At 37.0% G+C, this 18,133-nt stretch overlaps 1 protein-coding gene across 2 annotated transcripts in view; it reads right to left on the reverse strand.

The window, feature by feature from the left end:
* Nucleotides 1-18,133, reverse strand: part of LOC114362616 (homeobox protein araucan) — a 55,362-nt gene that overhangs the window by 24,663 nt on the left and 12,566 nt on the right. For both annotated transcript variants that reach the window (XM_028318082.1, XM_028318081.1), the window contains exon 2: nt 9,130-9,498. In XM_028318082.1, coding sequence (XP_028173883.1) covers nt 9,130-9,498 — 369 coding nt within the window. The remainder of the gene's footprint in view (nt 1-9,129; nt 9,499-18,133) is intronic.

The raw sequence follows: 18,133 nt of genomic DNA on the forward strand, positions 1-18,133 counted from the left end.
AGTTAACTACAAGAATATAATCGTTTATATAGCCGATGAATGCGACCCCTTTTTGGTCCGTCGTAAACTTTCAATTATACCGCATTAGCTGATTTCCTTTCGGTCAGCCGGCTGACCGAACTTTCCGCTCAAGATTAATCGCGATGCCTTGCGGATATTATCCTCGAGTTCCGGGCCCAAACAAAGGGAGGCGACAAATTTCCTGAATGCCGTAGGATTGCTGACGTAATGTCTGACCGAAAATTGCGAGAATGATCGAATGAAATATGCATCAGCGTTATCGGTCAGAGGTGTATTCAAACAATAGCAAATACATTTAGCTGGGCCATTGTTTGATTTATAGTGAAAGCGTGTAGGTAATTTATAAGAGTGGAGCGCGGGAGTGGACGTAGGGCGGCCGTGGCCGACGTCCCGCCGGGAAAGCGGGGAAAATCCGAAGATTTATTGGTGGCGTAGCCGCAGGACGCGGTCGGAGCGAGACCGCGCGACCGCGCCGCTCAATGTTTGTCCACTCATTAAAGTCAGCAGTGGACGCTTAGTGCGAAGACGAGTATATTTGCGAAGCAATTAACGCTTGAGGTGAGACAAGGGTGCGGGTTGATCCGCTGTCATTGTTTGTAATCGTTATGCTAAAACGAGCCATGAAGAATCGCCTGGTTTAATGTCGGTCATTTCCGAACTGACGAAGGTCGCAGTTAAACGCCCATATTCTCAAACATTACTATGAGGTCTCACAGTGCGCGTGGACGCACAGGGTGACTCACGAGCCAATCACACTCTATTCAACGCTGTGCGTTCTATTTAATTGCTTCACTTAAGCAAGCATCGTTTGTTAATATAGGTGTAAGACGTAGACTGAAGTACATAATATGTTGTTTGAATTCCTAGTAGGTACCTAAAACTATGATGAAACGCTGTTCCTGTTTTAATAACTAGCTAGTTATAAAAGTGATCTATTTTATGTTGTATTTATAATATGATGTACTTGTATTATGTATATTGAAATTGTGTCTCTAATCTCTACATAATCTAATCAATGTTTTTTAAGTTTAAAATCAGTACATTACTGTTACATAATACAATTATGTTAGGTCCCCCTGCGCACTATCCTTAATCAGGATTAGCCTAATGGGTTTTGTATTAGCGTCGCCAGTCTAAACTTCAAACTGACAGCTAATAATGATAGGTTAATATAAAGATAGGCTAGATAAAGCTAGAGCTTTGGACAGCCTTGATACTCTCTTGGCTTTTTTAAATAGGTACATTTTCTAAATAACAACATAAGTTTCACACCTTAGGATCAAAAATGGAGCACTATTTGCCTATTTGAGACTCTGTTGTTATTTTAAGAGACCGGTAAGACAGTTAGAATAATTTCCTATTCGACCTATTGCTTCATATACAGAATGATTATGTTATTTAAACCATGTAAACCATCAACCATTGTGGTAAATAGTAGACAGTTACAATAACATAATTTTCAGTTTACAACGGTAAGAAAGATTTTCTTTTGCTAAAACGTGCGTCTTTGCAGCGTGACGCAGCAGGGCATGGCGGCTAAACATAAGTATAGCGACTTGAAACAGGGCTGAACTGTACATAATATTCTGTCGGCTGGTTCAACCATCTTGCGCATATGATATGTTAACGGTTATGTGGCGATAACGATACAGAAGACCGTCCGGCTATCAGTGTGTAAACATGACGATGTCAATCACAGCTAGGCGGCCCTTTACAAGCGTTATCGGTTGTCACATAGTAATCCAAGTATAACGCATTTACGTCAAATCTCCGATGTTACCACTGATAAGCCCACCCACGTATCAGTTGCCTCATGTTTGAGCAATGGGGATGGTTATTAACAATACGTCACGGTGTTTTGGTGACATACTTGTATTAAGCAATGTTTTATCGACGCGCGAATCGATCGGAAAACTTCACTAAGTTTTATTGATGTCTATGTTACGGTTAATGTGATAAATTGAAAATTATTAATAATAACCGGTTATTATGAATAATTACCGACAGTCGCGGTAATAGTGATAAATTAATCACATTTAACAGTGATTATTTAATAATTAAAGCTTAGTACTAACAAATTTCATAAAAGAGAACAACATCTTGTGTACGTGCTCGTGTACAGCCAAACTTTTGAACATTTTGATATCATATATTAATATAATTTGGCATAATGAGTTTGGAATGTTTCTTGCATAATATTACTTTTCCATGATGCATATAACATAATGTTTTGATTTAAAGTGAAAAATAGGTTAAGGTGCGGCGGGGGTGGCCCTTGGGCCACCCCTAAGCCGCCTATTTAGTTTTTTACACACATAAATGACCTCATATTAATCACATTTATCAAATCATGCGGTAATTATTCATAATAACCAGCGACTATTCATAATTTTCACATTTATCACTTTGACCGTAACATCTACATCATTATCGGACTATTGTTATACAAGATTAAGTCTGATTTCCAGACAAGATAAAGTCTGTTTGTCTCGTATTTCAGCAAATTTAAAATTTGGAGTTTGACCATGAAAACGCGGTAAAGCGCTTTTAATTAAATCTAGACATCGTTTGATAATGTATCTTAATATCTTTTTAGAGACCAAGAAATAGAGTATCAAAAGCTAAAATAAGAACAATTTTAATAAACTGAAAAAGAAATAAAACCCCGAAATCATTTTACTTTGTTAAACTTCCATGTCGTTCCCCCAATTTCGTCTACAGTTTTAATTTGATATGTTTCATGTTGAGATAGATAATTCAATATTTTTATAATAGGTATGGTTATGCTAAACTAATAAATTATAATTATTAAAGCTTGTCGAAAACTTGTTAATCTGAGCCATTAAAGAAACAAAATAATAACCTTTATAATAGCAAAACCTGCTTAGTATTCAAAAGTTATCACGCGAGCATAGCCAAAGGCTATATACTAGTGTATAATTTATTTAAAATATTTTGCACGCCACAATAATGTTATTATAATAAAATGCGAATTCAGAGAACTAATTTCAATCAATTTCTTTGTAACATACATACTTAGATTCTTATTCTTTGTCGTTTAAGATGTATCTCTACTGTCTTTGTATCGCGTTATGTTTTTCTTTGTTTGTCTTTTCATTGTATTCTAATAATAGCACACAATAATAAGAAATCTAATATAATAAAAAAATCTAATCTTTTTAATAGGTGGTACTTTGTTGTTTTCATTACCTAACGATTCCGAGGTCCTGAAGAAATATTTCAACGAAACTCAAAGCTTTTACTTTGGTACTGTAACTTTAAAATTATTAATAGATTAATAATAAAGTAAGTTATATTGAGAGGCATTTCATCAGTTTCATTTATTCTTTACAAATATTGAGGAATTGCATTTTGATAACTGTCAGAAATTATATTGTTTGATTGGTGGTGTAAGCCACTCTATATTGAGAAGAGAAAATTGTAATTCAGGCCTGCCACTCTGCGCCGCTGCTGCTTCCAGATATTACTAAATTTAACTCGCCCGTTTATGAGCCCTCGCGTCTATTACGCACTTAATTCCCTAATATCCCCACATGTTAGTGCTTAAAAACGTTTATAGAACTTTGAACTCTATCTTTGAAACTCTAAAGCACGAATTCATGTTTTATTTTAATCTAATTAAAAAGGAAATAAAATGCACCGCGGCTATTACTCAAGCAAGGTCGCCTCTGACTAATTAATCGGCGAAAGAGTGATGGGGGCAATAGATGTCGTCTCGCAATATTTATGTATGTACACTTACAAATATTTAAAATCAAGGACCACCCAAATCATTAAGCTATCCTAATTTTACTGTTAATTCTGGGTTTAATACTTCAGAGTTTTACTCATTAGCACTATGTCCACGATTCGCGAAAAAATATTGAAAAAGCAAAACCGAGAGTATTTAAAAGCGAAAGCAAGAGATAACGTATCGAAGGCCAAAAGAAAGGCTATTGTTACTCGCTGATACAGATTTGATAATTAGGTCGGAACGTAATCTGTAGTGATTAATGAACAAAGCGAGCACTACACAACGACCACCCACGGGGAGGAGACGGCTTAATAAGAGCCTCATTAACACCTTAATGGATATTTTCAATTCGCCTGATTCCTCTTCACTTTTATTTATTTTGTCCCTCTCGGTCCCGCGGTCGCTCCTGCGCATCTCGTCTCTCGTTCCACCGCCCTTCTTTAATTGAATTTCTGCTCTCCTTTTTTCTAAACTGATTCTCTTTGACTTAAGATTAGTGATGTATTTAAATCGTCGTTCTGTTACGTTTTTACAGCCAGCCGGGTCTACCGTTCCGGCCGCCCCTGTTCACTTATCGGACTTTTAATTCGGTCGTGATAAAGAAAGTTTTCCGCGTGATTCTAAATTGAGTCGTCTTTTTTTCAAAGCGAAACATCAAGGGCGGTGCAAGTTCGCGTTTCTCTGGTCGTCATTAATTTCGGATGTCGCCGTCATTATGTCTATCAGTTGGTTATAATGCAGCAAGGGGAAGGGTTCATAAGATTTCCGTTTGCAATAAACGAGTGAGATATGTATACCTAAGCTGCAGCTACTGCACATGTTACAATTCCGCTGACGAAAGATTTTATGGCTCCGCTCCACGATTTGCCGGCGGTTTGTTAAATGAAGATTAAACCGTTTGTCATTTTATTCCCTGGCTGAATATCTTGTGTATAATTTTGACGCTGTTTTGCTGGTAAATGTGCGATACTCTTGTCGGGTTATTTTATTTCGAGATACTATTAATAGCGGTTTATTAAGAGGTTACCTAGGGCACTATTTAAGTTGTGAGCCTCGACAACATAACGTGTTGTTAGACGACATCTGATACTTTTAATGAAAAGTTTGACATTTTTGACTACAACCTTATTCAAAACTTTTTATCATTTGAGCACATTTTGTATTATTAACATTGAATTGAAATTATCTTGGCTACAAAAACATGGAATTAACTTGCGGAAATTTTCACGCGAAGATTTATTATGATTTTCGATGTGGTTAATCAATACAAAACTGAAGCGGTCAGCTAAATTTCACTTTTGGTGATAAAGATCTGTCCTTTACCATTGTAAAACGCTAGTTTAAGAAGTATAATATTGTATGTCATTGGCTCACCAGTGAACTTTGCGAAAGTCGTCCAAAATGACTAATAGTGGCGGAAAACATTGATGTTGTCAGAAAAATGGAAGAGAAACCTCATCATGTGATATATTGTAGGATTGAGATAATCCTAGGCATTAATTCCACTAGCAGTAATAAAATATTGTATGACCATATTATGGTTAATACGTTTTTTTCTCGCTGGATGTCACAAAATTTTTCAAATGCTCGATAGGACGCTTGTGTCGTTTAGTCCTTGGAAATGTTTGATAAATACGTTTAAAAAGCTTTAAAAGCCGTTTTTAAAATTGTAACAGTTGACGAATTAAGGATTTATGCATAATGATCCTGAAAATAAACAACTATCGATTATGAAGGTGTTTTAAGATGAACCAATTCCAACTAAAGTCCCATGCGCTCGGAACACTTTGAAACTTACGGTCGCCTATTTTTCCGAAATATCCGATTATATGACAGAAACGTTACTAGAGAAATTTAGAATGGTTAATTCTTAAAAGTAAACAGCCAGTTTTTTTCCAAAAGTCTTCAGTTTAATAAGGGAAACTGACCAGCATAGTCGAATCGCCATTCGTGACGAAAATGTGAGCTTTTACACGTCTCGTCAAACAACTGACTATTTGAACACTAAAAAATATGAAATAAACAGGTCCAACGCTACAAAATTCTTGCTTGGAATCTAAACACTTCTTTTGGTACCCATATATTAAAATTAAATGCGTCAACAGCGATTTATGTAGCCAGAAGCAACTGTCGGTGCGGTCAAAAACCATGCTTTGGAGGTGCCTCAAGCTGAGTGGAAAAAATGCTATGAAAAATGTTTCGGACACATTAAAAAGTACATAAATCATGAAAGACAATACCAATAAACGCAACCAATACCATTTTAATAATATACTACTTTGTTTTCATAGTTAGGCTCACAACTTAAATAGTGTCCCACGTATAAACTCTTTGTAACGTCAGCAATCACATTATTAATTAAATATACCGTCACACAATCACATTATTAATTAAGATTAACGTCTTAACAATTTGTGCTGTAGTCGGCAAGTAATTTTCTTAACGTAGAAGAAAACCTAATATTGTTATGAATATTTAAAAAAATGTGTTGTAAGTACGAGTATGTAATGTTAATTTAATTAAGCTTATAGGTGGGTAATTTCAGTTCCAGTTCCCAATACACAAATAATTAGCCAAAGCAAAGTCAAACAGTACGAATGAGTGAATTTTAATGCATAAACACAGCCTTGTACTAGACAAGGCTGTGTTTAAAAAAGGAAATTAGTTAAAACGACAAGATATAGATGAAAGGTAAAAAATGTAATCACCTGAAAAAACTCCTCAATTATATTCTATACTAATATGTAAATAATATAATTAAAACGTGAACTTCGCAACTTACTGCACCGAAGCTTCGTGTGTCTACAGCCTAACTCACACAAAATTGTTTGATATCTAATCTATCTTTGAAATCTTCATCAGGTAGCTAATGTAAATAGCGCATTACAAAATCAATTGATCGTGTAGGTAGGTAGGTCAAATTATTTTGCAATCTATACTAATATTATAAAGCTGAAGAGTTTGTTTGTTTGTTTGTTTGTTTGTTTGTTTGTTTGNTTTTTATATTTTATAAGTATTCTGAAATCAAATGTATCTAGGCTAAGTTTTATTAAGTAATAAATTTATTCTTATTCTTATTATTCAAACATTTAGATATAACGTTAAAAAGATTTAAAAATCGAATGAGAACGTTTTCGACTTCTCCGCGGACGAAGTCGCGGGCAAAAGCTATTTGTAAAATAATTAGACTAAATTATTAAAAGTGCCTACCCAAAGTCATTATTCCACGCGGACGAAGTCGCGGGCACAGCTAGTTACTCATAAAGCTCAAACTTGTGCTGAAAAACCACAGCGTAGTTACGTAGACAGTATTACAACGCGGCTACACAAACAAATCCTTTTTTATTGATTATCAAAAGCGTACAATAGATAAAAGATGGCGCTGCCTGTATTGTTAGTAAGTCGCAACTCAACAGACGGCGCCACCGGAGTCGCTCGTGTACAAAAATGGCAGTTGAATATTTTCCCCTGCAACGGTCGACAAAATTAGAGTGCAGAATTGTGCTTAATTCCTGTCGGTATAAGGAAGATTTTCGATCGCTGCGAAAGGAAGACTTACATAGCCAGAAACGAGCACGAGTGTATTTGTGGTAGAGCGTCGTCATTGTTCGCTAAATTGTCGCTGGCACGGAACCGGCCAGGCTTGTCGTGAGTTAGGTACGGGCACAGAGCACACAATGACACTATACATACATTTAAACACCTGTTATTAAACATGCACAGGGTCACAGAGCGTAGGTACTGCAAAGCTCGTTAAATACAATGACAGATAGAGATCTCACCGGCGATTTAGGATGCATCCACAAACCCGAGTTGCCACATGATATTATAATTACGATGAGTTGAGCGACCTCGCATTACTATACAAAAACTTCTGGAACGATTCACGGTTTGTTTATCGCGGTTGCAATCTACAAATTAAGACTAAACTCAGAGCGCAATCATAATAATATGTAAACCGCGACGAAATACACTAAAACAAAGAACAAAATATCGCAATGGAGCCAAAAGTTTCTCGTGTGTTCAGTCGAAACTTCCGTTATGAACGTTTCAGCACTCGAAGATTAAGGCGAGGAAATTCCTTTTAAACACTCGACAAAAAAGGATCATCTCTCGTTTGATAGGATTTGCTGGATTTAACGGAATTTACATGTGCTTTGTCATTTGAATCGTATGAAATGAAAACGCTTTTTTGCTAAACCCCAAAAAAGCTCTAAAGTTTTTTAAGATTTGTGTTTTCGCTATGGGAGCTTTTTCACAAAGGGTTGGGTAAAGCATAATCGATATTCCTGCGAGTGTGCTGCCTTATAGGGATTACGAGTACCGCTTACTGAGACCGCCCATTTGTCCCCTATGCCCAGACAAGGTGTTAAACCGAACTGTACTTCAACCGCTCTGTCTGTACGCAACCGCTAATGGCATTTTAGTAATTTACTTGAATACTGCATGCTGTCATCATTTTAAAACCGCCTCGACACAAAACGTGAAATTTTTGTGTCATTTGAAACAACGTAAAGATATCCTACAGGGCTGAACTGAGATAAAGTGTAATTGGTATAATAATAGCGGTTGGTGTTTGGGTTTATTTTTTGAGTTTAAATATTAATGTTTCGTGACAGGGCGGCGGCGCGGAGTCCGCGAGGTGTCGGTGGTTTTCTGGCCCAGCGCGTCGGGACCGGTTGTATGGCGCGCTCGCACGAGACGCCAGAAAAGCCAAACTCGTATCGGGGTAGAGAGCGATAAACCCTGCCTCGTATACGGCAAACGAGCTATTGGTACCAATTTGCAGCCTGATGCTTGCTGTTTTTGGATGCCACTAAGACGCGAACACAAGATTCCTTTTCACGTAGCCGTTTTGATGCTAATGTCACTAGCGGGTAAACAGAAAGCATTGTTCGAATTGTTGTGATTACTTGCACCTTAAAAGAAACATTTTGAATTCAAAACTTAAAACAAACAAAACAACCCATCTGAGTCACGTTGGTCATATCTGTAACTATCATGATGACTATGCAGTAATAAATAGAACTACTTCACTCGATACCTACTTAGGTACTATCCTATTTTACACAATCAATAAATAAGCTTATGATTATCCGTTGTTCCTCTTTTAACAAGTCTTCTGCCTCCTGTTTCTGGTACTCGCATCACCAATAACCCTAGCTAGATTTAAGATCTACAAAGTCCTAAAAAGGTAAAAAATTGTTCGGCAATAATGATATTGATTGAAGTCTTCAAAATGCCGTTTCGTCTTTCAAGTGTTGAAATTTCCAGAGGCCCAAGCTGAAGGACGTTTCACGTGCCCACAGTATGACGCCTGTCTGTCAAAGTAAACATTCTTTGAAGAAACTTACCAGTGGCGAGTAGAAAGCTGAGCTGTCGACGCCGATGCTGGGGTATGGGTTCTGGTCAGTGGACGGGTAGGGCGCGCCGTAGACGCCGACTGCTGCGCTCGACAGCCTCGGGTATGACGTCAGGGCTAGTCTTGCATTGTCGTACTGGCAGGAGCACACCGTCTGCCCGGACACTGGATCCGTGATGATGGGCCGGGGAGTGTCGCAGCAGGACGCAGCCGGCGTGCTGGCGTGGCTGTTCGCGCCGGGGGACAACGCGCCGCCGGCCACGCCGGACCCGCCGGGCGAGAGCGGCGGCGCCGAACTCGACCCACCATCCGGCGAGGTGGCGGCGCCGCCGGTGCCCGCCCCGCTGTTGCTCACGAGCAACTGGAATGATATTACGCGTAAGTATTTGCTTCTTCTGTAAACATTATGCAAAATTAATACATTTTTGAATGTTAGTATGCGATGGCACTGAAATAACTATGAATGATGGATTAACAGAAAAAGGAAAAGAAACTCTACATCGATTATACCCATAATGATTTATAACGACCTCATGAATATGTTTGTCACCCTCGGAAAATATCTGCGATTAAATTTAATTTTGCCACTTCTAATCCATAAGCAAATATTTTTACGTAGACTTAAGCAAATGAAATGTAAACAGCGGAAACTTCTTGTAAAGATCTCGTTATACGGTCAATTTGAAAGCACACGAACAACAGGACGTCATGGGTGGAGCGCTTTCATTTTATTTTTAAACGAATGCAAATTAATTCAATTTCTAGGGCAGCGTAAGATAATATCAGGGGCATTCGGTTAATCTAAACATCTTGTGACGCGGTCGGCCGTCGCCTCGTCCGAATGAGAGCCGGCCATTTCTCCGAAATAATTAGTATAAATATTATTATGAGGATTCGTGTTAGCGCTCAACTAGACTGAAGCAACGGCCATAGACAGTTGTTAATTATTGTATCCTGTTTGTACTGAACAGTTTTAGTCAGCGAATTTTGTCTATTGTTCATATACATTGTTGCAGTTGCTCGAAAGATGAATATACATAATTTCAAAAAACAATAATAAACAGCAATTTTCCAATGAATAAACAGCATTAAGATTGTTTGTTTTACAAGATTAATTACCTTTTTGGCTTAATAACATTAAATAATCAAAATGACGGTTAAGATTTCAATATTAAATATCTAAAACTGCAATATTATTCCATGTTAGCAGATATACTTCCATTTCAATTCTTTCATTCTTATTTAAACAAGCCTATTGTACGCGAAGGTTGTTGGAAGAAAGGGGAACTTCAAAAGTCAATCACAGAAAGAGCATGAAGCAGATCGGTCTAACAGACCACTCAATATTACAAACATGCGCTATTTATTTATTAAATATAGACGTAGTCGGTAAAAGATGAAAGGTCTGGGAAAGGACGTCAACAGATTTGGTCAAACATTAGGGCGAGTTGACTTAGAAATAATAGCATAAGTTACTGTGCACACAGCGACCCTACTTGAGAGTCTAATGCTTCGTTTGGGAGCACCAACTTGTTTTCTTTAAACAGAGCGAAAAGTCCTCAAGGAGGCTTAAGGAGGCTGAAGAAGGCTGTGCTCACATTTTGCTCATTGAGATCTGTGCTTATATCATGCACACAGAAAAATAATCAGATTTACGGAATAAGCTTAAATTAATCAGTAAGTGGCCTTTGATTACTAGGTATGAACAGAAAAAAAAACATGTAATTAATTGGAAAGCTATCTAATATTTGACCTAATCTTGGTTCAACGTCTCCCAACGTTAACCTTTATCGATTCGTGGTTTGCTGAAATCTGATTCGGTTTAACTACAGGTACCTGTGGACAGGTCCATGTTCGGATAAGGGATACGGTTACGAAAGCATAGCGCGCTTGCTTCGACGTGTTAAAAGATGCACCGGCGAATCTGACACTACGGATGTCGTACCGTCGTTTACAACGCCTAAAATGTTTTGGCAATTCGAACCAAACGAACTTACGCCCGTATTCACAAACAATACTTGCTTATGTGAAGCAGCAAATCGGACGCACAGCGTTGAATAGATCTCTGTGATTGGTTCCTGTGTCACCCTGTGCGTCCACGCGCACTATAAGACCTCATAGTAATGTTTAGAATATTGGCGTTAGAGACTTTTCGTTTCTACATGCTAAGTTAGAGTAATAACTACGTTTAGTACTAAGCATAAGGCGTATTATCTAACTAAATTCTATTATATTGTGATGTCTTTGTGTACTCGTACGATGCAAGGCAGCATACATAACGCAACGTGTAATAAGATTAGACAACCTATGTTTGGTTCGGATTCACATTATGTAATAGAGCTTACACGCTGTTGATAGCGTTCTAATAAGATTGCGCTGACTCAATGCAGATACACGTTGTATTAAATCGCATTTACGACCTACCTCTACCAGGTACTCGTAACGACCGAGCTAATTTTTGAGTCCTTGAAATGTTAATATGTTTATGAATGAACTAAGCTACAAATGTAGGCTGTTTATTAACAAGGAATACATGGCATAATAAATCGTTTTCATTTATTCAGCATTACATGGAATTCCTATGTAAAACATTATTACTTTACCACATTTTCGTTGTAGGTCAGTGATACTTTCTTGTCACTCTTTCAGCTGTAGCAGTTTTTTTTTCTTTGTTGGTGAGAAATACTCAAATTTTAACAAACTTGGAACTCTATTAGGTTCATAAAGTTGTGTCATTCAATCAATTTACTGCAGGATTGGCACTATTAATGCAGATTTCTTTTAAAAATGTACGTCTACGACATGAATCAGAGATACATTATCATGATCATTAATCGATATTCTTATTACATCCATCATCTAACAAGAATATCATTAAATACTGTCATTGATATCTGTAAGTGACACATGTTACTAAGCGAGTATGGAAGTTTAATAATGGTATACATATTTTTATCGTAGGATAGTGGGCGAATGAGTAGTGTTTTTATATGATTATGATTAGCACCTGTATTTCCCTTCCCTGCTATAATTATAAAAGCATCGATAAAAGTAGGAATGCCTGTCAATAAGTACCCATACAAAGTGCTTGGTCGGTGTCATTACAGCTCGCCATACTGATATTTAGGTACGAAACTGATTTTGATCGGTATGGCCTACTGATAAGTTAGAGTAGGTACCTCCATTCTATGTTATCAGCCACACCATTATAAACTCTATAGCATCACAACAAAGGCTGTATTCGTGTGATCGATATTCAAACACGCGTGTTCAGATTTAATGTGGTTTCAGCACCGTCAATATATTAGCTGTGTGATTGTCTTTGAGTGATGTTATCATATACATTTATAGAACATTAGATAACTAGAGATAATGTACCTATTGAAAGCTGCTTTGTGTCGGTCGGAGCCGCATATGTACGAGTAGGGTAATTCCAGGATACATGCCCCAGTGGGATAGGTGCCGCGATTTTAAGTACACTATGTTACAAGCAACATAGCCTAAAGTTATAGTACATATAATAGAAAGGGACCTCCCCGTACCACTTTTCGCCTCGCAAACCATCGAAGAGTGCGTTCGTTTAGCCAGTGAGAGCAAAAATCTTCCGCGGCCAGACCTTAGCGAGCGTCGAAGTAATATTGGTAAGTATCTTTAAATGGATAATTTTTTTGTCAGCTGTAAAATGAAGCAGATTTTTATATAATTTGATAGACTATCTTATAAATTATACGGGATAGCTATGTTTCATTCGATTTTTAGTGTTATTATATTTTTTATTAAAAAAGGCACCTATCCTATGCTAAAAGGATAGTTGCCTAATTTTTTTTGGGTATAGATGCCCTTAGGGCCATGTCCCATGCACCTAGGGGCATCTATCCTAACCTGCTCTTTTTGTCACAAGTAGCAAGTAAGAAGAAAAAAAGAATGTAGTACGGCTAACCTTAGGAAAGTAATAAATAGGGTGCCCTTCTGATCGAATTACCTTTTTACCCGACTGCGTTAGAAGGAGTAGTATTATTTTTAATAAAATTATTAAATTTCATTTTTAATTCATTTAATAACAAACAATCTTAAATAATAATACTTGGCTTGTTTGATTTCAAAATGTATTTGATCCTTAGAATTCAAAAACTATATTAACGAGTCATCTATCCCTGCATCAGGCATCTATCCTTTGAAGCAATCATACAGTGAGTCTTCTATCCCCCACATTAGGCGTCTATCCCACTTTCTAGAGGTCAATTAAAATGGTATTTACTCAGAATCGGTGTAACTTAAACTAAAATAATTATAGTAATATCATAGACGAAAGACCAAAGTTTACAGATACTAAGGTCAAATTGTTGGTAAAAACTTACTGACTGAGTTACAGAGCTGTTTCAAAAAGTGGGGCATCTATCCTGGACTTACCCTATTACACTGCCATTAGTGAGTAGGTATAGGTAGGTATTGGTCTGTAGCATGTATGTATACTTATTCAAATTGAGCATTTGAGAGAACAGATGATTCTGAATGTTCAAATAACAAAATTATGATCACGATTGTTATGTAAAGTTATAAAATCTTATTCAAAGGGCTTGATGATAATAGGCGGTATAATGCCCTAGTGATGCAAGCAATTTAGGTAAGTTTGAGTCAATTTAGAGTTTGACATTAGCAGCTTACAGTACGACTGCAGCCTTAAACAAACGTCACAGCTCAAAGGTAGCCAAGCAATCAATAACGATGGATACAATAACAAACCTTAGAGAGGGCGGATCAAATCAAATATAAGCGATATTATGTCACAGCACACAGAGGGAGCTGAGTACGCTCGACTGCCTCGGCAAACAGACGCGCAAATAAAAACTAGCTACTCGCCAGTCGATCTCACAAGGGCAAACACTCAAAATACTCCTACGATTCCCATTACCCCTTACATTAAATAAAAAAGCTTTAGTAATTTAGTCCAATCTGTCAAATGAAGAGTGTTAAGCAAAGAAAGGGGAGCAGGATTAATGTTTGTGTGGAATACTTATCAGGCTTTATGAAGTGAATGTTTTAGTTGTCGTTACGTATCGACGAAAGAAAGATTTTTAATCAATACACGAGTTTTATGATGGTGTTTTAGCACACCTACTTGTTTACAAAGGAAAATTTGAATGTACAACCAAACCAATTCAGTTAAACGTTGAAAAATATACTCGCATATAATGCAACTATAGCCCCTCTATCATTATCGCATGTAAAATGCATGCGTAGATAGCCCTAAAATACAGAATGGGACGGCAACCGTACACAACACGTACATACTATAATTGTCATTCTCCCTCGTTTTCCACGCCACGTATAATTTACCAAACGTTTGTTCCCTTAACTTGTGGAACTGATGCCCTATAATTTAGTAGTTCAATAAAGTATACATGGACATTAGTCCGCGGGGTGAGCCTACCAATCCGTTGCGCTGATTAGTTTCCACGTATGAGGTACGTTTTCCTCGTATTGGAATGGTCATTCTGATAGTCAAAGTTCATCATTTATGCAGTGCCAGATGGTAATTGAAATGGGGCGTGGTTCATTTAGTATGCGCCTAGTGATCTATTCGTGGGTAGGTACATTAACCGACGTCCAGGCGATGGAAGGGGGGGCTTTCGGTGTGTCAATATTTGATGAGATTCGGACGCCGAAGGTAGGCATGGACTTCTGTCATAGATCGGCGCTATAAAAGCTTACAACGCTTCTAAACAAAACGCTATATCTGATCTTTCAAACTGATTCTATATAAGGCAGTGATGACTCTACAGATGATATTAGCTTTTATTTTAAATTAATCAGAATCTGGAAATGTGTTGAATGACATTTCTCAAGTTTTCTCAGTTTTTTCGGCTCTACATTTACGAGCGACGTTTAGCATAAAGTTAGAACAAAGAGGTAAATTTGTTTCGTTTGTAAGATGATACACAGTTCCCGAGAGACAGAATTTCTGCGACAAAAAGAACACTACGTTAATTTTGCCTTAATACATTTTCAGGTCTCGTATTTTGATGGTGAAATTCAACCTGAAGCAAAAGATACTTTCTATTTTTTAATCAACGCTTGCTGTCTATAATGAAGACTATGACTGTGAATTTCTAAATTGTTATACACCAAGTGATTAATGAGAGCACTATGTACAACATCCGCAGTGTGTACACCAGTTTGGGCAATTCTACTAACAATTTTAATATTTATCACTTTGCTCTGTCATTCATATAAAGATATATCTTCGCAGATTATAATTTCCGCTAACACTTCAGCATCTCTAAGTATTTACAAGATAAGTGATAAGCACAAATAAGAATACATCTGCTGGCTTGGCTTCACACTGAGCCTTAAAACAGTTGAGTATCCTTTGCTGAGAATTTAAGAATCAAATAAATAAAACTTGCACCTACTAAATGTCTTATCCATTTGAAGCAAGATTGAATTATGTAGCAGTAGGTATGCTTCTGTTTATAAAACATAACTTAAAGTATTCATTACTGTAGTCGTTTCAAATTATTTTAATTGAAAGACACTGCTACCTCCACATTTGAATATAAAGCCCGTTTCACACTCGGAATGCACGGCCATAAACCGACCACCGGACACTAAAGCCCCGTAATGTGTTTATTTTAAAAGCACTGTTAAGAGGCATAAAGATGATCTCATAATTTCCATTACATTAGCGAGGCATTATCCCGTCTCGAAGGCCCGTCTCGCTCCAATTTCGCTCGGGATATGTTAAAGAGGACATTATAATAATTAGATTGTTATCAGATGTTATTATATGAATTTTCCAAAATTATAAGGAGGACGATAAGTTCAGTATCGTGTGGACGGTAGGAATAGATTACGGAATCGCCGAGGGCAGAGGCGTAATCGAGCGCACCAAATTTTGGTCCTTTAGCAAGCACGCCACACAACAAATCGATAACCGATCATTATAATGATTGCCCTGTAAACGCCACTCTTTTTTATTTTGAATAGCTTGACGAACGGGAGTCGATTATTAAAGCGAAGTTGATGCTAGAGCCGGCGCAACTGCGTGTAAGTGTAACGCGTGTTACAAGCAAAATGAGCTATCGCGGTCATAGCTACTACAGCTCACGTGTTCTGCATTTCGTATTCTTGATCAAGACATACTTTGTAAAACTGAATTCATAATAGCTTTTAATAAACAACCCAAACTACCTAGGTGAATAATAAAGTAATTACACAAAACTTGAAATGAGATCAACTTCAACTTTTATTAAAGGGTTGCCGAACTTGCGATGTGCTGCCGAACTTGCTGTAACTCGAGTACTCGCTTCGTATTTAATCCACATAATTGCTACAATTTTATAAAAATGACAAAAGCAAACAAAAACCTTGTGTAATTGTTCAAAATTTTGTGAAAGACTTGGTTTGCCTCTTACGCGGAGAAAAGGCAGTGCGGTGAGCGCAAGACGGTCGCCGGATGTACGGTTAGCATCGCAAACAAACTTAATATAAAATTATGCCGCATACATAATATGACCGTATTAATTTTTTACATCGACTTCGTAAAAACAAACATTAAAACATTTAGTATCATTTTCTACTTGTTGAGTTTCAAAATGAAAATCGGCCGCTAATTTGTCTGCGCTTAATTACTAGAGCATAAAAGCTATTGTCTGCAGCGGTTAACTGTCGATTGTACTTTTGTTAACGCTGCACGTACACAGACACTTAATCAAATAAAAGCACCGCTTAGTGCTGAAAGATGCAGCTGTCTATTAACATAAATTTGTAATTCTAGTGAATTAAAGTCAATATCGATCATTTATTTATTGTTATCTCCATTTTTATCACATCACTTTTTAGTGTTTGAATGAGAAGACACTTAACTCAACCTTCTTTATTTTTATTGATAATTTAGCATCATTAATTATTGTTTGTTTTTTTGCTGACCCTTTATTTCGTGCTCACTTCACCTGACCGATCGGCCATTCTAAATTTTTACACTCCCTAGTCGACTAAAGAAATTACTTGATGTTTTACTTCTTTGCAAAATGTGTTTGAAGTTTAGGTACAAGTTATGATTAAATAGATTGATGATAGGAAAGATATGTTCTCGTAAATCTAATTTGAGAAAAGAAAAAAGCCGTTCGGCATGTATCTATGTGATTTATTTAACAAATTATACTACATTATGAACAAGACATTAAAATGCTAAAGCAAGCATACAAAACTGTCTAGCCATTGGCCTGTCTGGCGACCAAAGCGGGGCGGAGTCCGAGAGAACACAGAACACTCTAATATGACGCTACACTACACTACCCACCCTATATTATCCATTTAGTCGACTGTGCGGAGTTATATTGTGTAGAACTTGCTTTTGGTGAGTCGCTTGGCCGCTTACTAATAGCATAGGTCGTACTTCTATTGAGAAAATTACTAAATTAACTGGATCAATTTTATTTATTGCTACATAAACATTTTTCTCTGCTAACATTGACGGTGTATGTAGGTGTTTTCAGAACCGTTCTTTAATGTTAATGTACGGTAATAAAGTCTTTGTGAACTAATTAGTTTATACGGTAAGTTTTTGAGTAATAGATTTACAAGTATCAATACTTTGTAATGTCAGTAATACTAGATATCGGATAGGCCCGACACCTCGCCCAAGCCTATGTATAGATGCACTATAGGGCTTCACGCAGCGATGTGGACTTGAGCCTAATAATGCAATGCCATATAAAATCAATGGATCCTGCTTTAACTAGCTGATGTATTTGTAATGAAAACAAGATAATAATTGTTCAAAGTCAAAGTCAAAATTTCTTTATTTGTATAGACTATTATATAGTGCTTACAAATCGAAAAAAAGTGCAACTAAGTTAATATTAATAATCAAATACACTTCATCCAGAATTTCCTGAGTATCATGTTTAACTTGCTTTCATCTAATAGTCCTTTATCATTACCAATAAAATCATACATCTTTATCTTTAAAAGGTTATGAATATTTTATAGAA

This window comes from Ostrinia furnacalis, unplaced genomic scaffold (genome assembly GCF_004193835.3).
Source record: "Ostrinia furnacalis isolate ACB-3 unplaced genomic scaffold, ASM419383v2 OfSCF6657, whole genome shotgun sequence".
Classification (NCBI taxonomy): domain Eukaryota; kingdom Metazoa; phylum Arthropoda; class Insecta; order Lepidoptera; family Crambidae; genus Ostrinia; species Ostrinia furnacalis.